Source organism: Tasmannia lanceolata, unplaced genomic scaffold (assembly GCF_043159265.1).
Source record: "Tasmannia lanceolata isolate RefF3 unplaced genomic scaffold, GAP_Taslan_0.1 ptg000018l, whole genome shotgun sequence".
Taxonomy (NCBI): Eukaryota; Viridiplantae; Streptophyta; class Magnoliopsida; order Canellales; family Winteraceae; genus Tasmannia; species Tasmannia lanceolata.
Window position 1 is genome coordinate 68,684,908 of NW_027518695.1, and position 18,737 is coordinate 68,703,644.

At 37.0% G+C, this 18,737-nt stretch overlaps 1 protein-coding gene and 1 long non-coding RNA gene across 4 annotated transcripts; one reads left to right on the top strand and one right to left on the bottom strand.

The window, feature by feature from the left end:
- Positions 1-105: 105 nt before the first annotated feature.
- On the bottom strand, positions 106-6,909 carry LOC143851455 (UPF0496 protein 1-like). Of its 2 annotated transcripts, XM_077360907.1 has the most exons (3): positions 6,693-6,909; positions 4,771-6,015; positions 106-396 (listed from the first exon to the last, which is right to left on the bottom strand). In XM_077360907.1, exon 2 carries the CDS (start codon positions 5,868-5,870, stop codon positions 4,788-4,790), a length of 1,083 nt encoding a protein of 360 aa, XP_077217022.1. In that variant the 5' UTR covers positions 5,871-6,015; positions 6,693-6,909; the 3' UTR covers positions 106-396; positions 4,771-4,787. The 2 variants fall into 2 exon arrangements, with proteins under 2 accessions (XP_077217022.1, XP_077217021.1); XM_077360906.1 differs by lacking the exon at positions 106-396 and having other exon boundaries at positions 4,531-6,015.
- Positions 1,280-14,854, top strand: LOC143851456 (uncharacterized). Of its 2 annotated transcripts, none has more exons than XR_013236334.1 (3): positions 1,280-1,429; positions 2,418-2,482; positions 14,226-14,854. It is a non-coding gene; the product is annotated as an uncharacterized LOC143851456 (long non-coding RNA). The 2 variants fall into 2 exon arrangements; XR_013236333.1 differs by lacking the exon at positions 14,226-14,854 and adding an exon at positions 5,094-5,715.
- Positions 14,855-18,737: the final 3,883 nt, after the last annotated feature.

The following is an 18,737-nucleotide window of genomic DNA, read 5'->3' on the forward strand; positions in this document are numbered from 1 at the left end:
CAAAAGAAGAGGAAAACACCACCTGTAAAAGGATCAAAATTAATTCCACATAAGAATACCATGGAAATGGAAGTGATGTTATATGCACCCAAAAGAGGATGAAATCAATGATATCATCTAGCAAATTCCATCGTCAAAACATGTTTTTATCGTACCATATGATACAACAAATTCCATCCTCAATGAATCACTACAAATTTAAATCACATATGCATTGATGTCGTTGTAAGACAGAGAGATGGTTTCATACATGTAGATTAGTTTTCAAATATCTTGATCAATGAAACATATCTTGAGAGATACGAATGCTCTGAGAGAGAGAGAGAGAGAGAGAGAGAGAGAGAGAGAAGGCAATCCTTGACTCATCTCATGCAGGTGTGGTCATACAAAGGGCATCTGTGCAAAAAGAAAAAAGAAAAAATACAGTGAGAAAATACAATAAAACCAATAAAGAAGCTAACTCCAGATGAAGGAAAAACATATAAACAGTTCAATATTGTAGTGACGCTTCAAACCCAAATTGATCCAACATTCAAGAAAACCTACACATAAGGATTAATGATGTCAGAAAGGACAGAGATATAGAGAAAACAAATAAAGCATCCTATATAAAACATGTAGAATAAAACACTAATATTGAAAATAGGATATAAGTGGAGCTTGGGTATTCATGGAGCCATAGAGGACTCCAAGTTGATATGGCTATGGGTTGGAGAGGAGATTTCAATTGAGAGAGAGTGTGAGAGAGATTTCTCATTGATTTTGACTGACACATTTTGATGGTTATAGATGAAAGAATGCATACTTTGAGAGATTTTAGGGAGAGATGGGAACATAGTCAATATAGGTTGAGAGATTTTAGGAAGGATAGTGGAGATATTTCCTCAGCCATAGATTATAGGATTATCTTTCTTGCTGATTTTAAGAGACTTTTTAGGGATAGGATATGCTTTAAAGGGATTTATTGCCTAAACGGAAACTGATTTGAGGAGTTATTGGGAGAACGGACGTATACAGTATAGAAACTGATTTGCGGAGTTATTAGGAGAACGTACTTAGAGTGCTAGGGGATGGAGGGGTGCCAAGTAGCACACCCACGTTGTGCAACATTCCATTTTACTTATATATAAATATTAGATTAGTATTCTTTTGTTTAAAGGAGTCTTTACCACATCATAATGGATCTTCCAACCAATTAAAACATGCCACTTAGGAATAGTGATTTAAAATAAAAGAAAGTAGAAAGAGGGAAGGAATTTAATATGCTAACCTATATAAATCACGTTTTCTCGTGTGCATAAACCAAACCCAAAAGAAATAAAAACGTGGGAGAGAGAAAGAAAAGAAGAAGAAAAGGGAAGGAAAAGAGGGAAAAAAAGAAGTGGATAGGAGAAGAAGATTGTGGGTCTTTCAAACACTTTTGATCCATGTAAGTTTTGTTTATTTTATTGTTCTAGGGTTTGTTTTCCTTTCTAAAACTAAACATTAATATTTAACGATCTTAAATAAGTGATTTAAATAAGTGAAACCCTAATTATTTTCTTTCGAATAGATCATAAGAGTAGTTATTTTCTTTTGAATAAAATCAAGAATACGATATACGTTACAAATATTGTTTTTCTTTTAAAAACAAGATTTCTTGATGGTTTCTTTGGTAAAAGAAATTTATTTTCTTCTCATTCGAATGATAAAGCTAATATGTAATATCATATTTCATTAGAAATCAGCCTATACATGTTAAATCAAAGGCCCTAAGTGGCTGATTTTTGTAAAATCAGCATGTTTAGACAAGACTCAAGTTGTTTATTCCGTTGAAAAATTTCAGATTTGTAAGTATATGATAAATACCATCCCAAACTTTGTTTTTCCCAAGAAAATACTCACTTACGCATTCTATATATGTATTTTAGATAATTTTTTCCTAGAAAAACAGCCCACAAGAATAAACTTTGTGAAAATCAGCCCTCAAAAACAATAATTAAAGAGTTATTGATGAATCTTTTCAAGAAAACAACCCCTAGGCTTGATAGTTTTGGAACTCAAAGTGAGATCTTTGCGAAACAATTATGTGATTTTATAATTGAGGGGATAATGAACCTTTCAAGAAAAATCAACACCTTAATGCTACAAATTCGTATAAATAATCATAGTTTTCGGTTAAAACCAGCTCACATATGTTATGTGATTTATGTATTAAAAATATTTTCAATGAGAGCAAGGATGAGAATATGTAAGAAAAATTGTTACGCTATCTTTTCGATAAAAACAGCCTCTAAACTATTGATATCATCTACACATAATTATAAACAAAGATAATTAAGAATATAAAAAAGGATCTGGTCTAACACGAGGCTTAGTTAGGTGTGTGTGTGCTGTTTAAAAAATGACTTGAGAACTTATATATCATTGTGTTACAGATTCAGTAAAGAACCATATCTTGACCTAGAAGATTCCTTATATTTTCATATCACAAATCACCGAGGTAGGTGACGGTACCCTAAACTTGTACTCTTGAGCAATGATTGATTTATATGAATGCAATGAAAATTCTTAGTAGACATAACTGTTGTTGAATGATATGTATTTCACTCTCATGTTTTGCCATATTAGTAGAATACAATCGATTTAATAATGATGTTATGCCCACAAATAATGACATACTAATGCTCACAAATGATGGAATGCTATGATTCCTTGTTTAAGAAAAATACTTTCGAAGCAAGAAAATTGCTAACGGATATCTTAAGGATATTGAAAAGGATGATATTTCACTCTCCTGCTTTGCCATATTAGTAGAATGCAATCGATTTAATAATGATGTTATGCCCACAAATAATGACATGCTAATGCTCACAAATGGTGGAATGCTATGATTCCTTGTTAAAGGAAAATACTTTGGAAGTAAGAAAATTGCTAATGGATATCTTCAAGATATTAAAAATGGATGACATATCAGGAAAAACTGGTAGTAAATACATGAAATAAATGGCATAGGGAAATATGATTTGGTGGATTGAGCGGAAGAATGAGTCGTCCAGGAATAATGAAATTCTGCGCCGGCCATGGGTTTTTAGCACACCCCCATGGTGCAAATGCATTTTCTTAGACCGTGATGTCAAAAGGTAGAGTGGCCAGTAGGTACGTCGTAAAAGGTCCCTCATGCCCACTACTTGTAGACGAGGGTAGTGGAACGTATTGGGGGCGGGGCAACAAGCTAAGGGAGCTTGATTGTCTTGGGTGAGTCGTCTCATGCATTAATAATGATAATAACAAAACATAAAATTCTCACTTGTAAAACGTTGTTGCCTTGCTAGAATAATTGTTTCAACTTGATTTAAGCCATAGTATGTCTCCTATTACCGTTCATGATTTGTTTAGAAATAAATTTTGCTACATTTTCACCTATGGAATTAAGTTGTATGCCTTTAAATTCAAAAGTTGCTTAATTGTGTATGTTTAGGTACCGAATAAGTCTACTTAGTTCGTTGAACTAACCCCTATAAATCCCCATAGGTTTTACAACGATTGATTACGTTGAGACAAATGCTATTGAGGAGATATATAGTGGAGTGCGTCAAAGATTTGGTTTGGCCATGAGGCCTTGGCGGCTATCCGTCTTATTCTTATTTTGTTTCTGTTTTTCATAATTTTATCAAAGCCCCTTGTTAGACTCTTTAGTAAACTTTTAATTGAGTTTTCAAATTTGTAAAAAAAAAATTTGTTGTCTTTTGTTAACGGTCTGGATTTAGAGTTGGGTTTCTCTGAAAAATCCGGGTCGTTACAGTCAACGCTGAGGGGGAGTGTTGAGAGTCATTGCAGACTCTCTACAGTGCCGGAGGCACCGGGCTGGCACGGGCAATGCGGCGCGGTGCGGGCTGTAAATCAATGTCAAGGCATAATCCTAATTAAACTAGGAGGTTTAGTTTAGTTAGGAGTTATTGTTTGTTTGAGTTTGTTTAGTAGTAGGAAGTTATCTTGAGTTTGTTTTAGAATAGGGTTCTATGGTTAGGGGAGTTAGACTCCTATTAGGAGTGTGTTTTACTTTTGCTTATAAAACATGAATACTGAGAGTTGAGAAATCAGAGAAGTGGTGAAATTGTTAACGCATTGCAGAGCAGAGAAAGGAAAACATGAATGCTTATGTGCTTTGGTGTAATATTATAAATAAAATATTCATAGACTTTTCTATCTCACACTCGCTCTCCAGTTCGTGTTTAGGCTTGTGTTTTTGGGTATTGCTTCTATTGCTTTGTTTCTTGATTAAACAAGTGGGATCAAAAGCTTTGTGCTTTGATTCTTGTTTTCTACAATCTCATCTTCTAAAATGTTAGTGATATGACACTCTACAAAAATCATGGATGGAATACCTATTGTGGGCTATTGGAAAGAAGGACATGGCATATCATAACAAATCAAAACATGTTAGTAAGACTAGGAGCAGTGTTCACTCATGAAATAGCCAAAATCCATTATGTAATACTCATAAAACAAATAACTGACTAACATAAAGTATGTTCGGAAGACTTTAAATGTCTAAGAAGCTCTGAAGTAGATTAACATTATTTATAACAAAAGGAGAATAATTTTTGGCACTTGCTTTGTGTACATAAACGAATGACAAAAATTGAAAACAATGGATCCATCAAGGGGGAGAACTAAACATGTCTAATCTTTCTATTATTCTGCACAGTTAGCGATCTTTGCACGGCATAAATAGCACAACAATCAGATAAAACCCACCAATGTAAGAAGAGTATCAACAGAGCATACCAACAAGTTTCTCCAATTCACACTGATTTTCTGATAATTCTCTGCAACACCACCGTCCTCGCCATCCTTATATCCCTGCTACACCTATCAGCTTGATCACCCAAATCTTTAATACTCCTCGTAAACAACTCTAGCTTCTTCTTGATCTCCTCGATCCCAAATTTCACTGCATCTTCTTCTCTAAGTGCAAATTCGGCATTCTGCAATAGTGACTCAATCTCAATCTCCAATCGATCGACAAGAACCCGAATGCTATCCAAGTCCTTAATTGCAACAAAAGTTCCCACCTGCATTGCACTAACTATCCCCTTCTGCTCTTTTAGTGCAACTTGATAATCCTTCCAAAGTGAGTCAATCCACTTCCCCACCGGACCAACAGCAGCCGACATGGCAGCCACCAATGCAGCAACGAGATGTGGGGTCGCCATTGCGGCAACCACGGCCGAGCAGATCAAAACGGAAGCGAAGGCTGCAGCAAATACAAAGTTCGAAACCTTCCTCCACACCTTCAAGTATTTCAGCTTCTTATCGAGCTTGCTCTTCTGAATTTTCAACTTCTCTAGCATTGATAAATGCTGATTGTATACGGATTGAAAGGCCTGAAAGAACTCCTCCGTAAATGGGTCACCCGCGGCCTTAAAATTCTTCAATTCCTGTATTGTTTTTGAATACTTCTTCCCGCCAAATCCATCTTCCTCTTCGAACTGTTGGAGAACAAGCTGTATGATAAATTCGCTATCGCAGGCTCGCTTTAGACATTTCTCCAAAGCAGTACAGAAATCAAGGGTCTGTAAGCTATTCTCAAAGTACTGTTCCACAAAATCTAAGAGCTCTTTGTTATTCCAAATATCTTCCTTGCAATTAAGGATTATTTTCACAACTTCCTGATTCGTTTCTAGCAAACAACCAGTGACATCTTTCAGGGAATCAAAGGAAAGTGATCGAACCTCGACGCCAACAGCGAGAGTGTTGATAACGTGGTTCGTACGGGCTTGAATAGCGGTGTCGAAGGTTTGTAAGTCCGGGTCAAGCTGGCAAGCTGATTCATATGATATAAGAACGTCTCTGTCAAGCGTTCTTTTGCTGTGTTGTGCCCCCATCAATGCAAATTCTAAAACAGAGAAACTCTCTCTCTCTCTCTCTCTCTCTCTCTCTCTCTCTCTCTCTCTCTCACCTTGATAATAAGAAAGCAAAGAAAACCTCTAAGTCTAGCAAAAGGCCTTTTTGATCCTCTGTTTCAGTGACCTAGATAAAGAAACAGAATTTCAGTTAGAAAGAGGAACTTGAGCTGATAACAATCTTCCACCCTCTTGGTTCTTAATAGGAAAAAAAACCTCTAATTACTTAAAAACTATGGGATTTCTTATCAGAAAGCAAAGAAAACCTCTAAAGTCTACCAAAACCCCTTTTTAATCCTTTGTTTCAGTGACCCAGATAGAGAAACAAAATTTCAGTCAGAAAAAGGAACTTGAGCTGATAACAATCTTCCACCCTTTTCTTCTTAATAGGAAAAAAAGAAAAGGCTCTAATTACTTAAAAATACAGCATTTCTAATCAGAAAGCAAAGAAAACCTCTAAAGTTTAGCAAAACCCCTTTATAATCCTCTGTCTCAGTGACCCAGATAAAGAGAATTAATTTCAGTTAGAAAGAGGAACTTGGGCTGATAACAATCTTCCACCCTTTTGCTTCGTAATAGAATAAGAAAGCATCTAATTACTTAAAAATAACGCGCATTTCAAATCAGAAAGCCCCCCAAAATCTAAATATCCAAGCTAAAATCCGACCCTTTGATTCCTACCCAAGAAAACACTAAATCTAAGCTGAAAGAAAAATTGTATTCCCAACTTCCAACCAAGAAAAACTAGTACTCAGATTTTTTAATTTCCTTCAATACTAAAACATAAAGGAAAAAAGAAAATACCTTGATCGAGCAATTTTCAAGCTTTCGAAGATAATCAAGCGGATGAAGGTTCAATTGGTTTAAAAAAAAGGAGAAAATGTGGCCATTTAAAGCAATGCAAGAAAAGAGAAGAGAAGATGCTGGGAAGGACAAAATAAGTTTCCACAGATTTTAGTAAAGAAAGAGTCAGAGAAGAGAAAAGAAAAGGAAAATGCAAAGAGATGGGTACTTCAGGATTAACGCGGTAAAGAACAAGAGAGAGAGAGAGACTAAAGTGTTTGACTGGCATGGTCTTGTTTTAAAAGGAGTCAATACTTCGATCTTTTTCAGCTACCTCTTACAAAGGGGCACTGATATTGGCACTACCATGTTTTTGATAATTTCATTAACCCATCTTGTCTTTTATTATTTAAAAAGCTGTTAACAGTTTTTAAGGTTCTCAAAGACCAATTGAAAGAGATAAGACAAGCTGAGGGTGGGCAATTATCAAAACAGTGTTGCGAATATCAATAGCCTAAATTAAATCATTATTCAAAGGTTATAAGGGTGTCATTAGTATTTTATGAGTAGCAATACTTCAACACATTTTTCTTGAAGCTCCTACAAAAGGCGGTAGATGATATATTCGTCCCTTTTATTACTTGAGACAGACCTCTCCAGTTTAAAAGAGTAGTCATAAACAAGGTTTTAGATCTCGGTTTTGGTTTCGGTCATCAGCAAAACCGAAACGTTTCGGTTTCGGTACGAAATTTGGGACGAAATCTTGTAAAAATTTCACCGAAATTTTTAGTTTGGTACTTTTTCAACTCAATGTGAATTTCCTTTCGTTTTCCAACGTAATTGAAATATTTCGGCCGAAAAGAAACGTTTCGGCCGAAATTTAAAACTATGGTCATAAATACACTTGAGAAGGCTGTCGCAAGTGAAAAAGGAGCAAATAGTCACTTCCCAAAAAGTATTTCTAACCAAATTAAACCTTAAAAGAGGAGAGAAAAAGGTGTCATGAGTTTAAATTGGTAAGGGCATTTTGGGAATAGTGATAATGTTATAGACACATTGGAGACAAAATGACTGTGATGTAATCAATCCCTTCTTTTTTCAGAAAATCGATGAAATGTGAGTGTTGCTATAAAAAATAGGAAAAATGATAAAAAAAAATGGGACTTTTAACTGAAAATATGAAAAAGGGTTGTGTTGGCTAAATTATGAGAAAGTGGTGAAACGAATCCCAAGGCATGTTTTAAGACAAGAATGCCATTTACTTACTTTTCCCTCCAACAAGGTAAGAAATGGATCCCAATGCATTTCACCAACCCTTTTCACCTTTTTTACCTTCTTCTTCCCCATGCCAAGTGTTGAAAGTCCATTGCCTTTTGTAAAACTCCATTGAAACTCAATTGGAGATCGGTAAAACTCCCTTTGAAAACATGTAGGGCTCTCTTTATTTTCTTGGGCTATGAAACCTAAGGTTCTCTAATAGGTCCATTGTCATACATTTGCTTAGGTTTAACATCTTCTTTACAATGCTATGGTGTATTGTCATCATCCTCTTTATTTGTTAGGGATTTGTTATGGTTTTGTTAGGGATTTGTTATTGTTATCATCATCTTTACAATGCTATGGTGTATTGTTATCATCTCTCTATCTCTCTATCTCTCTCTCTCTCTCTCTCTCTCTCTCTCTCTCTCTCTCTCTCTTGCTCTCTCGCTCTCTCGCCCTCTATGTTTCTGTTTAGAGTAAAACCCGGTTGAAACTCCTGTCTATATACAATCAGAACCACTATTTAAATGTGTAGAATGAATATTTAGTTCTCGGAACCACTGTTGATATGTGGGAACCATTAATTAGTCCTCACAACCACTAAGTAGGGGTGGTTATTCGGTTAAAATCGAACCGAAAAAACCGAAATGTTAAAACCGAAATTATTTCGGTTTCGCAAAATTCGAACCGAAACCGAAACCGAATTACGAGAAACCGAACCGAAACCGAACCGATTACAAATTCGGTTATTCGGTTATAACCGAATAACCGAATTGTGAGAGGAAAAGAGGGAAAAAAGTAAAATTTAGGCTTGGATCGGAGGGCTAGGATCATCCGATCAAAATGAATTTTTGAGCACAACATAATTAAGTTGTGATCAATCGAATGGACGGTTTTGATCATCCCACGGAGTGCACATAAAGCAACTTTTTTTGAAAAAAAAAATGGTTTCATCCCTTATTTCGGTTATTTCGGTTAACCGAATTTTTTTTTTAGATAACCGAAACCGAAACCGAATAACCGAATTTCCCAAAAAACTAACCGAAACCGAACCGAAATGGAGAAAAACCGAACCGAACCGACCAAATCGGTTCGGTTCGGTTCGGTTCTTCGGTTATAACCGAATAATGCTCACCCCTACCACTAAGTAGTGGTTCCAATGGTATGAATAGTGATTCTGAATGTGGAAATACACTGACGACCCTAAGTAGAAGATCAGAACCACTATTTAAACACTTAGATAATCTATTTATACCGTCCTAACCACTATGTAGACCCCTAAACTGCTATATAGTGGTTCCGAAAGTATAAATAGTCAGAATAAAAAGTTATGCAGTCAAAACCACTATAAAAAGTGAGAATTAGTATATAAATAGGGGTTTAAACACTCAGAACCACTAATTATACCTAGGAACCACTATTTACCACTATACAGTGGTTCCGAGGTATAAATAGTGGTGCGGTTCCAAGGTATCAATATTGGTTCACCCATTATAATAGTATTTCATTGGGTGTCAAAGTTGTCATGAATTTATGAACAGTGGTTTAAATAGTTTTCTAAACACTCAGATCTTATGATGGTTCATACTTTAAGGCCTAATACTTATTCCGAGAGTATAAATTGTGAGAATAAAAAAGTTATACAGTCAAAACCACTATAAAAAGTGAGAATGTATTATAAGGGTTTAAACACTCAGAACCACTAATTATACCTAGGAACCACTATTTACCACTATATAGTGGTTCCGAGGTATAAATAGTGGTTCCGAGATATAAGTATTGGTTCATACATTCTAATAGTATTTCATTGGATCTCAAAGTTGTCTTGAATTTATAAACAATGGTTTAAACACTCAAAACCACATTTAGATGAAATGAACAACAATTAAATCCTTCCAAGCACTAATTGTGGTTTCAAGATTTATGGGAACCACAATTACATTGAAAACCATTATAAAAAGTGAGAATGAGTGCTCACATAGTAGTTTAAACACTCAGAACCACTAATTATACAGTGAGAACCACTATTTATACCTCGGAACAATTATTTACCACTATGTAGTGGTTCCGAGGTATTAATAGTGGTTACATGGTATAAATAGTTGTTCATACATTCTAATAGTATTTCATTAGATCCATTATCCTTTTGGAGTGCCTTTCATATCTTAGTTTCTGAGTCCGGGTCACAATCTATTTTATGTCGAGTAGGACCATCCATCAAATTGTCCTACGTCCGACTTATATTGTACACAGTTAGTGCTTAGAGTTAGGGATCAAGAGAAAGTAGAAAGAAACTCGAGAGGATGGACAATTTTTATCCAAACAAAAATAAATAACATGAAATATTGTTTGAAGTTTTGAATATGTTTTCCATAGGCTGATCCTCGCCTTTCAATCTACAGAGGTTTCCCTAATCTGAATTTCCTATATGGATTGGAGGGCTAGGATCACCTTATGGAAATGATTTTTTGGGCATAACCTATTTGCATTGTGGCCCATCTAATGGACGGTTTGGATTATCCTATGGTGTGACCCGTACAGTACTTTTTGAAAAATACTGGAGTATACAGGTTTACACCATATAAAACTCTTTCTCATGAAGAAACAATAGGTCTTCCCTACCACCAAGTCAAAAGCCAAGGGTATTTATGTAACTGAACACAATTTCTAGCAGTAGGAGTGTTTGTTCGGTTATAACCGAACCAAATAGACTGAAATTTGATAACCGAAATAATTTCGGTTATCAAATTTCAATAACCGAAACCAAACTGAAATTTCCAAAAACCGAACCGAAACCGAACCGATTAAAAATTCGGTTATTCGGTTATAACCGAATAGTGGGAGAAAAAGAGGAAAAAAAACAATATTTCGGTTTGGGTTGGAGGGCTAGGATCATCCTCTCGAAATGATTTTTTGAGCACAACCTAATTAAGTTGTGATCAATCAAATGGACGGTTTTGATCATCCTACGGACTGCCCATATAGCACTTTTTTTTTTGAAAAAATAATGGTTTTATCCATAATTTCTGTTATTCAGTTAACCTAATTTTGTTTTTAGATAACCGAACCCGAACCCGAATAACTGAATTTCCCACAAAAAAATAATCGAAAACAAATCGAACCGACCAAACCAATTCGGTTCAGTTCGGTTATAACCGAATAATGAACACCCTATCTAGAAGGGCAGTGATAAATTCACCCCGTATTTTTCAAAATGGAGCGTACAGTCCACACCATAGGATGATCCAAACTGCCCAATCGATGGGCCACACCATAAATAGGTTGTGCCCCAAAAATTATTTCCATAGATGATCCCAACCGTCCAATCTATAGAAGTTTCCATAATCTGAGTCCCTCTTCAGATTGGATGGTTAGAATCATCCTATGGGAATGATTTTTGGGGCACAACCTATTTACATTGTGGCCCATCAATTGGGTGGTTTGTATCATCCTATGGTATGGGCTGTATAGTCCATTTTGAAAAATATTGGCTAAATTCATCCTAGAAGGGGGCTGTACAATGGAGTTTTACCAAAGGTGGGGGACGTTTCTAAAAAAGGTGGGGGAAAAGCAAGTACAGAGCATTCTTGTCTTAAAACATGCCTTGGAATGCGTTTCACCCCTTTCTCAGAATTTAGCCAACACATTTTTCATATTTTCAGTTAAAAGTCCCATTTTTTTTATCATTTTCCCTAAAAAATATGAAGGGGTACTTTAATAATAAAACAAAATATAAGTGTGCAACTCGGGTATGGTTGTATCGGGTTGAGGCCAATCCCAACCCAACCCGAGATAGCATTCAGTCAACCTTAAGCCGACCCAACCTGAGCCCTCGGGTTGGGATGGTCAACCCTGCGCCAACCCGCCTCCAAATCGGGTCGGGTTGAGTCGAGTTGGGTTCAGGTTCATCTAGTGCTAAACTCAGGTTGGGTTCGGGTTCAAATAGGACCAAACAGAAAAAAAGAAAAAGAAAAAGAAAACATAACCTCAAGAAAATCATGATAAAACTGGAGGATGGAGGTCGGGTTCAGGTCAGGTTTCCAAGGCCTCAAACCCTAACCCAAGTCAAAATTAAATCAGGTTGACTTTTCCCAACACTGACCTGACCCGACCCAAAGTCAGGTTGAACCCGACCCAGGTTGAACCCGACCCAAGTTGCACCCCCCCCTCCCCCCCCACCCGAGTTCTTGGAACCAACCAAAGCTGTCCCTATGCCATACTTTGGCAAAATGCGCTGTTTGAGTCGTTCAGTTCGGTTCCCTTTGGCTCGCTCTGTCCTAGTAAGTCATCTCACTCTCCGTAGTCTTTGGGATATTTGGGTCCAATTGAAACTTTTATGTGTTTTCCAAATTTCTTTTCTGTTATCTTGCTCTCCAAGTTGAACAGCCATGCACCCACATGTGGCATAAAGCTGCCAGTGACAACTGTCGGGAAATGCCAAAAATTATTGGGCAGTGATAAATCGACCCCAAATATCTTAAATCGACCCCAGAAGAGAGACATAGGGGGTCGATTTATCACTTCCCAAATTATTTTGTAGATATTGATGGACCTTAGTTTTGGAAAAATTCAGCCCCTTTCTAAAATTAAGCTCCTTAAGTGAATGATTCTCTTCTATGCTTGGTCCGGAGTGATCGGGACCATTTATCTTGTAGGTCACCAGAAGACGATATAAGATGCCCCGATGAACGATCATAATCTTTTGATAAAAAGAGGACATTTATTAACAAATTCCAATTGAAAAGAAAAAAAGAGGACACTTATTAACAAATTCCAATTGATGGATCAAGGGCCTAGGATCATCCGATCAAGGTGATCTTAATGACTAATTGATATCATTCGGATCAACTGATCTGATTGTGTATATGATATTGGAGAATTTTGTCGAGAAATCTATCTTTAGAGATTTCTGTTAATATTAATTAATATAGATTTAATTAAAATCTATCATAATAATAAAAGTAAACTAATCAAGAAAGGTTAGTCATATCATGTTTTAATGGATTGAGACACGTCAGAAATGACGCTCTCTTTAGAGTCAAAACGCCCTCATCTGCACTGGGTTTTCCGGCGTTTGTCTCCCAAGATTCAACCATCCTTCAAGATCTCTTCCGTGCACGGAATTGATCCCACAAACTCGTCAATCGCCCACATCGCAAAAACAATAAAATGTAACATGATAAATAATGAAACCAAAATTAACATGAGGGGATTTTTCCCCAAAAAACTGGTTGGTATTTTTTTAACAAGAGAGTTACGGGAAGAAAAATATGTTTCCTTTTTTAAGAGATAGAGAGGGTTGAGAGAGCCGTTGCAAAAACTAAAAAGTAGGGTGTTTCATACGTTATGCCCCTAAAATCTCCCCCACTCTCCAAATATCTCTTAACTTCCCTACTAAATGGGAAAGGATTTATTAATTTTTAAATCATAAAAAATATCTAACAATCCCCCGCATGATTTAAAATTTAAAATAAACACAGACGCGCATGACTTTGTTATGCAATGGATGTACATGAGCCCTATCTTGTTTTCATGAGTATGGGCAATTACTTGAGTTCTAATCGGTTTGACCCTATACGTTTCATGAGCCCTATCTTGTTTTCATCAGTGTCTTAGACCACCTGCACTTCATTGGTACTGCCAAAAAGAAAAAGAAACAATTAATAGCTGGTTCTGAACCATTTGAAAAATGGACAAGAGAGCATCTGCCTCATGCAATGAAGAATACCCAAGTTGCATCTCTTATAAAGGAATTCTAAACAATTTAATAAACTAAGGGTCGAATCTGATGGTTTTGGTCACAAGTCCAAGGTTTATAAGAATTACAAAGTGTGGATGGTCACTTGTGAATTGCTGTGCTTGAGTTTGCTAGAAACATGTGTTTGCTAGAAACATCCATAACTTCAAGTTATATCATAAAAGAAGTAGCTTAGAAACCAAAAAAAGGAGGAAAGACAGATGAGTAGCACTATAAAAAATGTAACAAAGACCTTATAAATTGATAACAATGAAGAAAGAAGACCTAAAATCTTTATAATAGAAACCCTAGAAAACTAGAACGAATTCAATGGCAAAATTATGAGGAAAATCATATTGAATAGGGATCTAAACATGAATGTTCAGATCTGCTGTAGAACAGAGCAGCTCTGAGCAATTGTTTCTGATTTTTTTCATTTAATTCCTTGCCTCAATGTTTAATTTCGTTAAATATCATTAAGAAAGTTTACCTAAAAATGAGCAAAAACAGACTCCCCAAGTAACCTTGAAAATCTTGCTGATCTTTTTTTTTTGCAGAGAGACAGAGATGGAGTTAGGGTTTCACTAGGTCCAGGGTTTTTAAAAAGAGATGGAGTTAGGGTTTCACAAGATCAGATGGAGTTAGAGATGGAGTTAGGGTTTCACGAGATTAGATGGAGTTAGAGATGGAGTTAGGGTTTTGCGAGATCTAGGGTATGTGAAAAGACAGAGATGAAATAGCGAGATCTAGGGTCTGTGTTGGTTTGCCATGTCTAGGGTTTGTCAAGAGAAAGAGAGGTGGAGTTAGGTTTTGCCACGCCTGGTTTCTCAAGAGAAAGAGAGGTGGAGGTAGGGTTTCGTTTTCGCAGGAGGGATTATTTTTAAGTGGATAATATTGTGATTTCTATAATTATACGAGGGCATTATTGGAAACTAGTTCGGAATTTCCGTCTCCAAAGCGCGCTCAATCTGCAATAATCACCGATTTCCGTAATTATGGCTTTACAGGTGATTGTTATTTAACCAAACCGAACATCTTTTTAAGCAAAACCGATTATAGAATCGATTATGCTTCCTAATCGATGACGTATAATCTTAAACGAACAGTGCCTTATGGTGGACAAACTTGAAGCTTTATTGGTTTCCTCCAATTTCTTATTACAACAAATTTGCCAAGTCTCTAGAAGAATTCCTCAACAACTACCATTGAGAAAGCTAAATCTCAAGGGTGGTGGGACATGATTCAAGAGTATCCACAGCTCCTAGATCTAAAGCAAGTCATTAGTTCCGGTCTCTTCTCTGAATCTGTTTTGACCTCTCCGATATGGAAGCCAGAATCTAATGGAATTTTCAGGCTTAAGAGTGCCTAGAATTCCATCAGGACTATTAATCCTAAACCTCCTTGGACATTTTCCATTTGGTTTGCAGGGCACACCCCGAAATTCAGCATCACCTCTTAGCAAGCAATGCAAGATAAACTATGCACCAGAGATAAACTCCATTTCCTCGGTCCCAACCAAGACCATTTTTGCCTCCTCTGCTACTCTGCTCCCGAAAGTACCAACCACCTTTTCTTCAACTGTTCTTACTCGGCCTGGATTTGGCGCTGGATTCTTCGCTGCATCTCTGTTAGGAAGAAGCAAAAGAAATCGCTCTCTGATGAGGAAAGCTGGATCCGAAATAAATTCAAGAAGAAGGGGCAGACATATTCACTAACCAGAATTCTTCTCACTGCTTCTATCTACCTAATCTGGCTAGAAAGAAATGCGAGACTCTTTGAAAACAAAAAAACTCACAAAAGGATCCTTCTTAGCAGAATTATCAGCACTTCGAGGTCTTGTATTCTGTCTCTAAACCTGGAAGATGAAACCTCCAAGGAAAATTGCAAAATTGCAAAAATTTTCAACCTCCCTCTGGTCAGCAAAACCCCAGAAGCTAAGTTCTGTCACTGGGCGCCCCCCTTTGAATCTGAAGTTAAGTTGAATTCTGATGCCTCCCTTGCTTGTGGCTCTGCCTCGATTGGTGGCCTTCTCCGGGACCACATGGGGACCATTCTCTCTTTCTTCTCTGTCAACTGTGAGCCTCTCCCAATTCAGGAATTAGAATTTGAAGCTATTCTTCACGGAGTCATTCTTGCCTGCCAACTTCCAGTTAAGAATCTATGGATCGAATCTTACTCTCTCATTGCAGTCATGGTTATTTATCGCCTATGGCCTTGTCCATGGAGGAAAATCCCTTCCCTTGAAAAACTCAGAACCATCCTCAATTCTCTCGACCGCTGGACTCTAACTCACATTTGGAGAGAGAGCAACAGAGCTGCTGACTTCCTATCTAAACCAAATTGTATCTGTAAAGGGGACCCAATCCCTCTTTGTTTGGCTCCTGATGAGCTTTTAAGTATAGTATCAGAAGATTTTTCCAGCATGATTTATCCAAGATTGTAATTATGTTTTATTTAATTTAGCTGGTGGGGGTTTGCCTAACCCTAAATTACCGAGCAAAAAAAAAAGAATTCCTCAACAACATGAAGAAAAATTTTCTTTAAATATACAAAAAATGTAAAGGGGATGCAACTTTAAGGATGAATAGCAAAAGTGTACATTTTTTTTGTTGCACGGATATTAAATGAGAAAGAAAGCACAAGGCATTCTTCTAGTTAGGGCTGCAAATGAACCGAGCCGGCTCGTGAACATGTTTGAGTTCGGCTCGTTAAAAGCTCGGCTCGGGCTCGTTAGTTTACAAAATGAGCCGAACCTGAGCCAAAAAATTAGGCTCGCCAAATAAACGAGCAGAACTTGAGCTTTGTATAGTTTGGCTCGGAAAATCTCGCGACCTTTTTAGGCTCGGTTCATAAACGAGCCGAGCCGAGCCGAGCTTTAAAGCTTGGATTATGTTTGTTTTTTATATATAAACTAAAAGAATGTGGGTTGTTTATCACAAATGAAAGATTGGCCGAGTAGTTAAGGCGTCGGATTTAGAGGGGGCTTGGGTTCAAATCCCACAAAATGTATGTTTTTATCATTTTTGTCTTCTTGAGACGAGCCGAGCTTAAGCTCGGTTCGTTCCACTTAACGAGACGAGCTTTCTCGAATATTTCACGAGCTGAGCCGAGCTTTTTCAAAAACTAAACGAGCTGAGCCTGAACACCCCAAAGCTCGGCTCGGCTCGGTTCATTTGCAGCTTCTACTGTGATTTACAACAAAAGATCCATATTATCAAGGCTATTGATATTGGCACTACCACTTTTGATAATTGCACTAACTCACGGTTGCATTTTCTTACTTAACTGCCTTGTGAGAGTTTTTTGGGAATTGTAATAATGTTTGACATCTGGTTATAAAAGACAAGTGAGTTTGTGCAATTATCAAAATGTGGTATTATCAATATAAGTACCATTATTAATTCCAAATAAATGAAGGCTTACTAATCTAATTTAACAGAGAATAATAATAAAAAGGGTCTTTTTTTCTAATTTCCTGTGAGAAACCTAAAAATCTATTGAAGGCTTACTAATCTAATATAACGGAGAATAATAATAAAAATTGTCTTTTTGTAATTTCTTGTGAGAAACCTAAAAATCTATGTAATGGAAAAATTTTAGTGAACCCGCTGTTATATATCTTACAAATGTATTATTTTATATGAATTAAATGAATATGACAAAATCTGCTGAATGGTGTGCCTGAGTGGCCGTTCATTAATTTACCAAGTTACCGATATACTATTTGAGTAAGGTATTGTAACACTATCTAGAGTTCTGGACCATTAATTAAATGATCCCTACCATAGATAGGCTGTTGATGATTTTTCCTCCACATTGAAAAATATGGCGTACCTGATTTCTATGAAAATAGAAAATAGATGAAGTTAGGGAAACCTTTTCGATGAGATGAGGTGAGGCACGGACTATGTCGCACTCCGTAAGGTGAATTTGCACCTCGGCGGAAACTAATTCTCATGCAGCAGATCCGAAGATACCCCCACAGGATACAGCAGCGCGACGCACTGTCGATATTTAAATAAATACAACAGCGTGACACACCGTCGATATCTAAATAAACTACATGTTGAAATAGATCTGAACAACCTGCACGAACGCTTCGATTTCCTAGCCAAATATATATAAAGTAGAAATAAGAAGAGGAAGATAAAATAGCACTAATTACAGAAAGATATAAAAGAGAGCGAATAGGGGCGGAGCTAGGAATTTACACTTGTGGGGCGGGACTAGTTTACACTTTCACTTGGTGTGGGCGGGGGACTAATTTACACTAGGAATTTACGTCCTTTAATAGAGTTTTTATTTTCCCTATCAAAGAGATTTTCCAAGTCATTAGTGGGGCCGTGGACATCCCCAAGCTCTATGTGCCTCCGCTCCTGAGAGTGAAATGAGAATAAAAAGGTTTTGTATCGTTTTCTGTAAGTTGTGAAAAACACAGAGAAGTCTCTAATTTTATAAGCCTAAAACGTATGTTCAACATGTCCTTTGAGTCTGTAAAGTCACCCTTCAAATCACTTATTAAAAATAAAGCCATTTTATGTAAGTTACATGAACAGTCACTTCTTGAACGGTCACGACACAAAATAACGGCGAAGTTATTTCAGCGTCGGCGGGAAAAATGTGCCCAAAATACCACTGGAATGGCAAGGTTATTCATCTAATAACGATGGCGTTTTCCCCTTATAACAATGAAGGTAAGGGAGAGGTTAGATGGACCGTAAGAACAAACAAAAATAAAATTTAAGGGAAAGTGAAAAAGCTTTATGTCACACGCATGGCCAAGCAGTGCCGGGCCGGGTGGTGCGCGGGTGCGGTACAAGTAACGGGCCACTGGATTCACTTGGTGGCTATGAGCGTAGCCACCCCCCAACCCACCTTTCCCTCTTCCCATTCACAAGGCAAGAGAATTGAAAAGCTTTATATACCCATGAACCTTTCCTTCACTTTCCAACATGGGACTATTCAATTGAGAGGTAAGAGTGAAGACTCACGTTTAAAAAGTAAATGCCACATTTTGTATTATAAACCAAAAAGCTTTCATTTTTGTATTAAAATGCCAGCATAGGCCA

Bases quoted from the DNA above. Each gene is read 5' to 3' on its own strand.
- LOC143851455 (XM_077360907.1), bottom strand. From the start codon at position 5,870: ATGGGGGCACAACACAGCAAAAGAACGCTTGACAGAGACGTTCTTATA.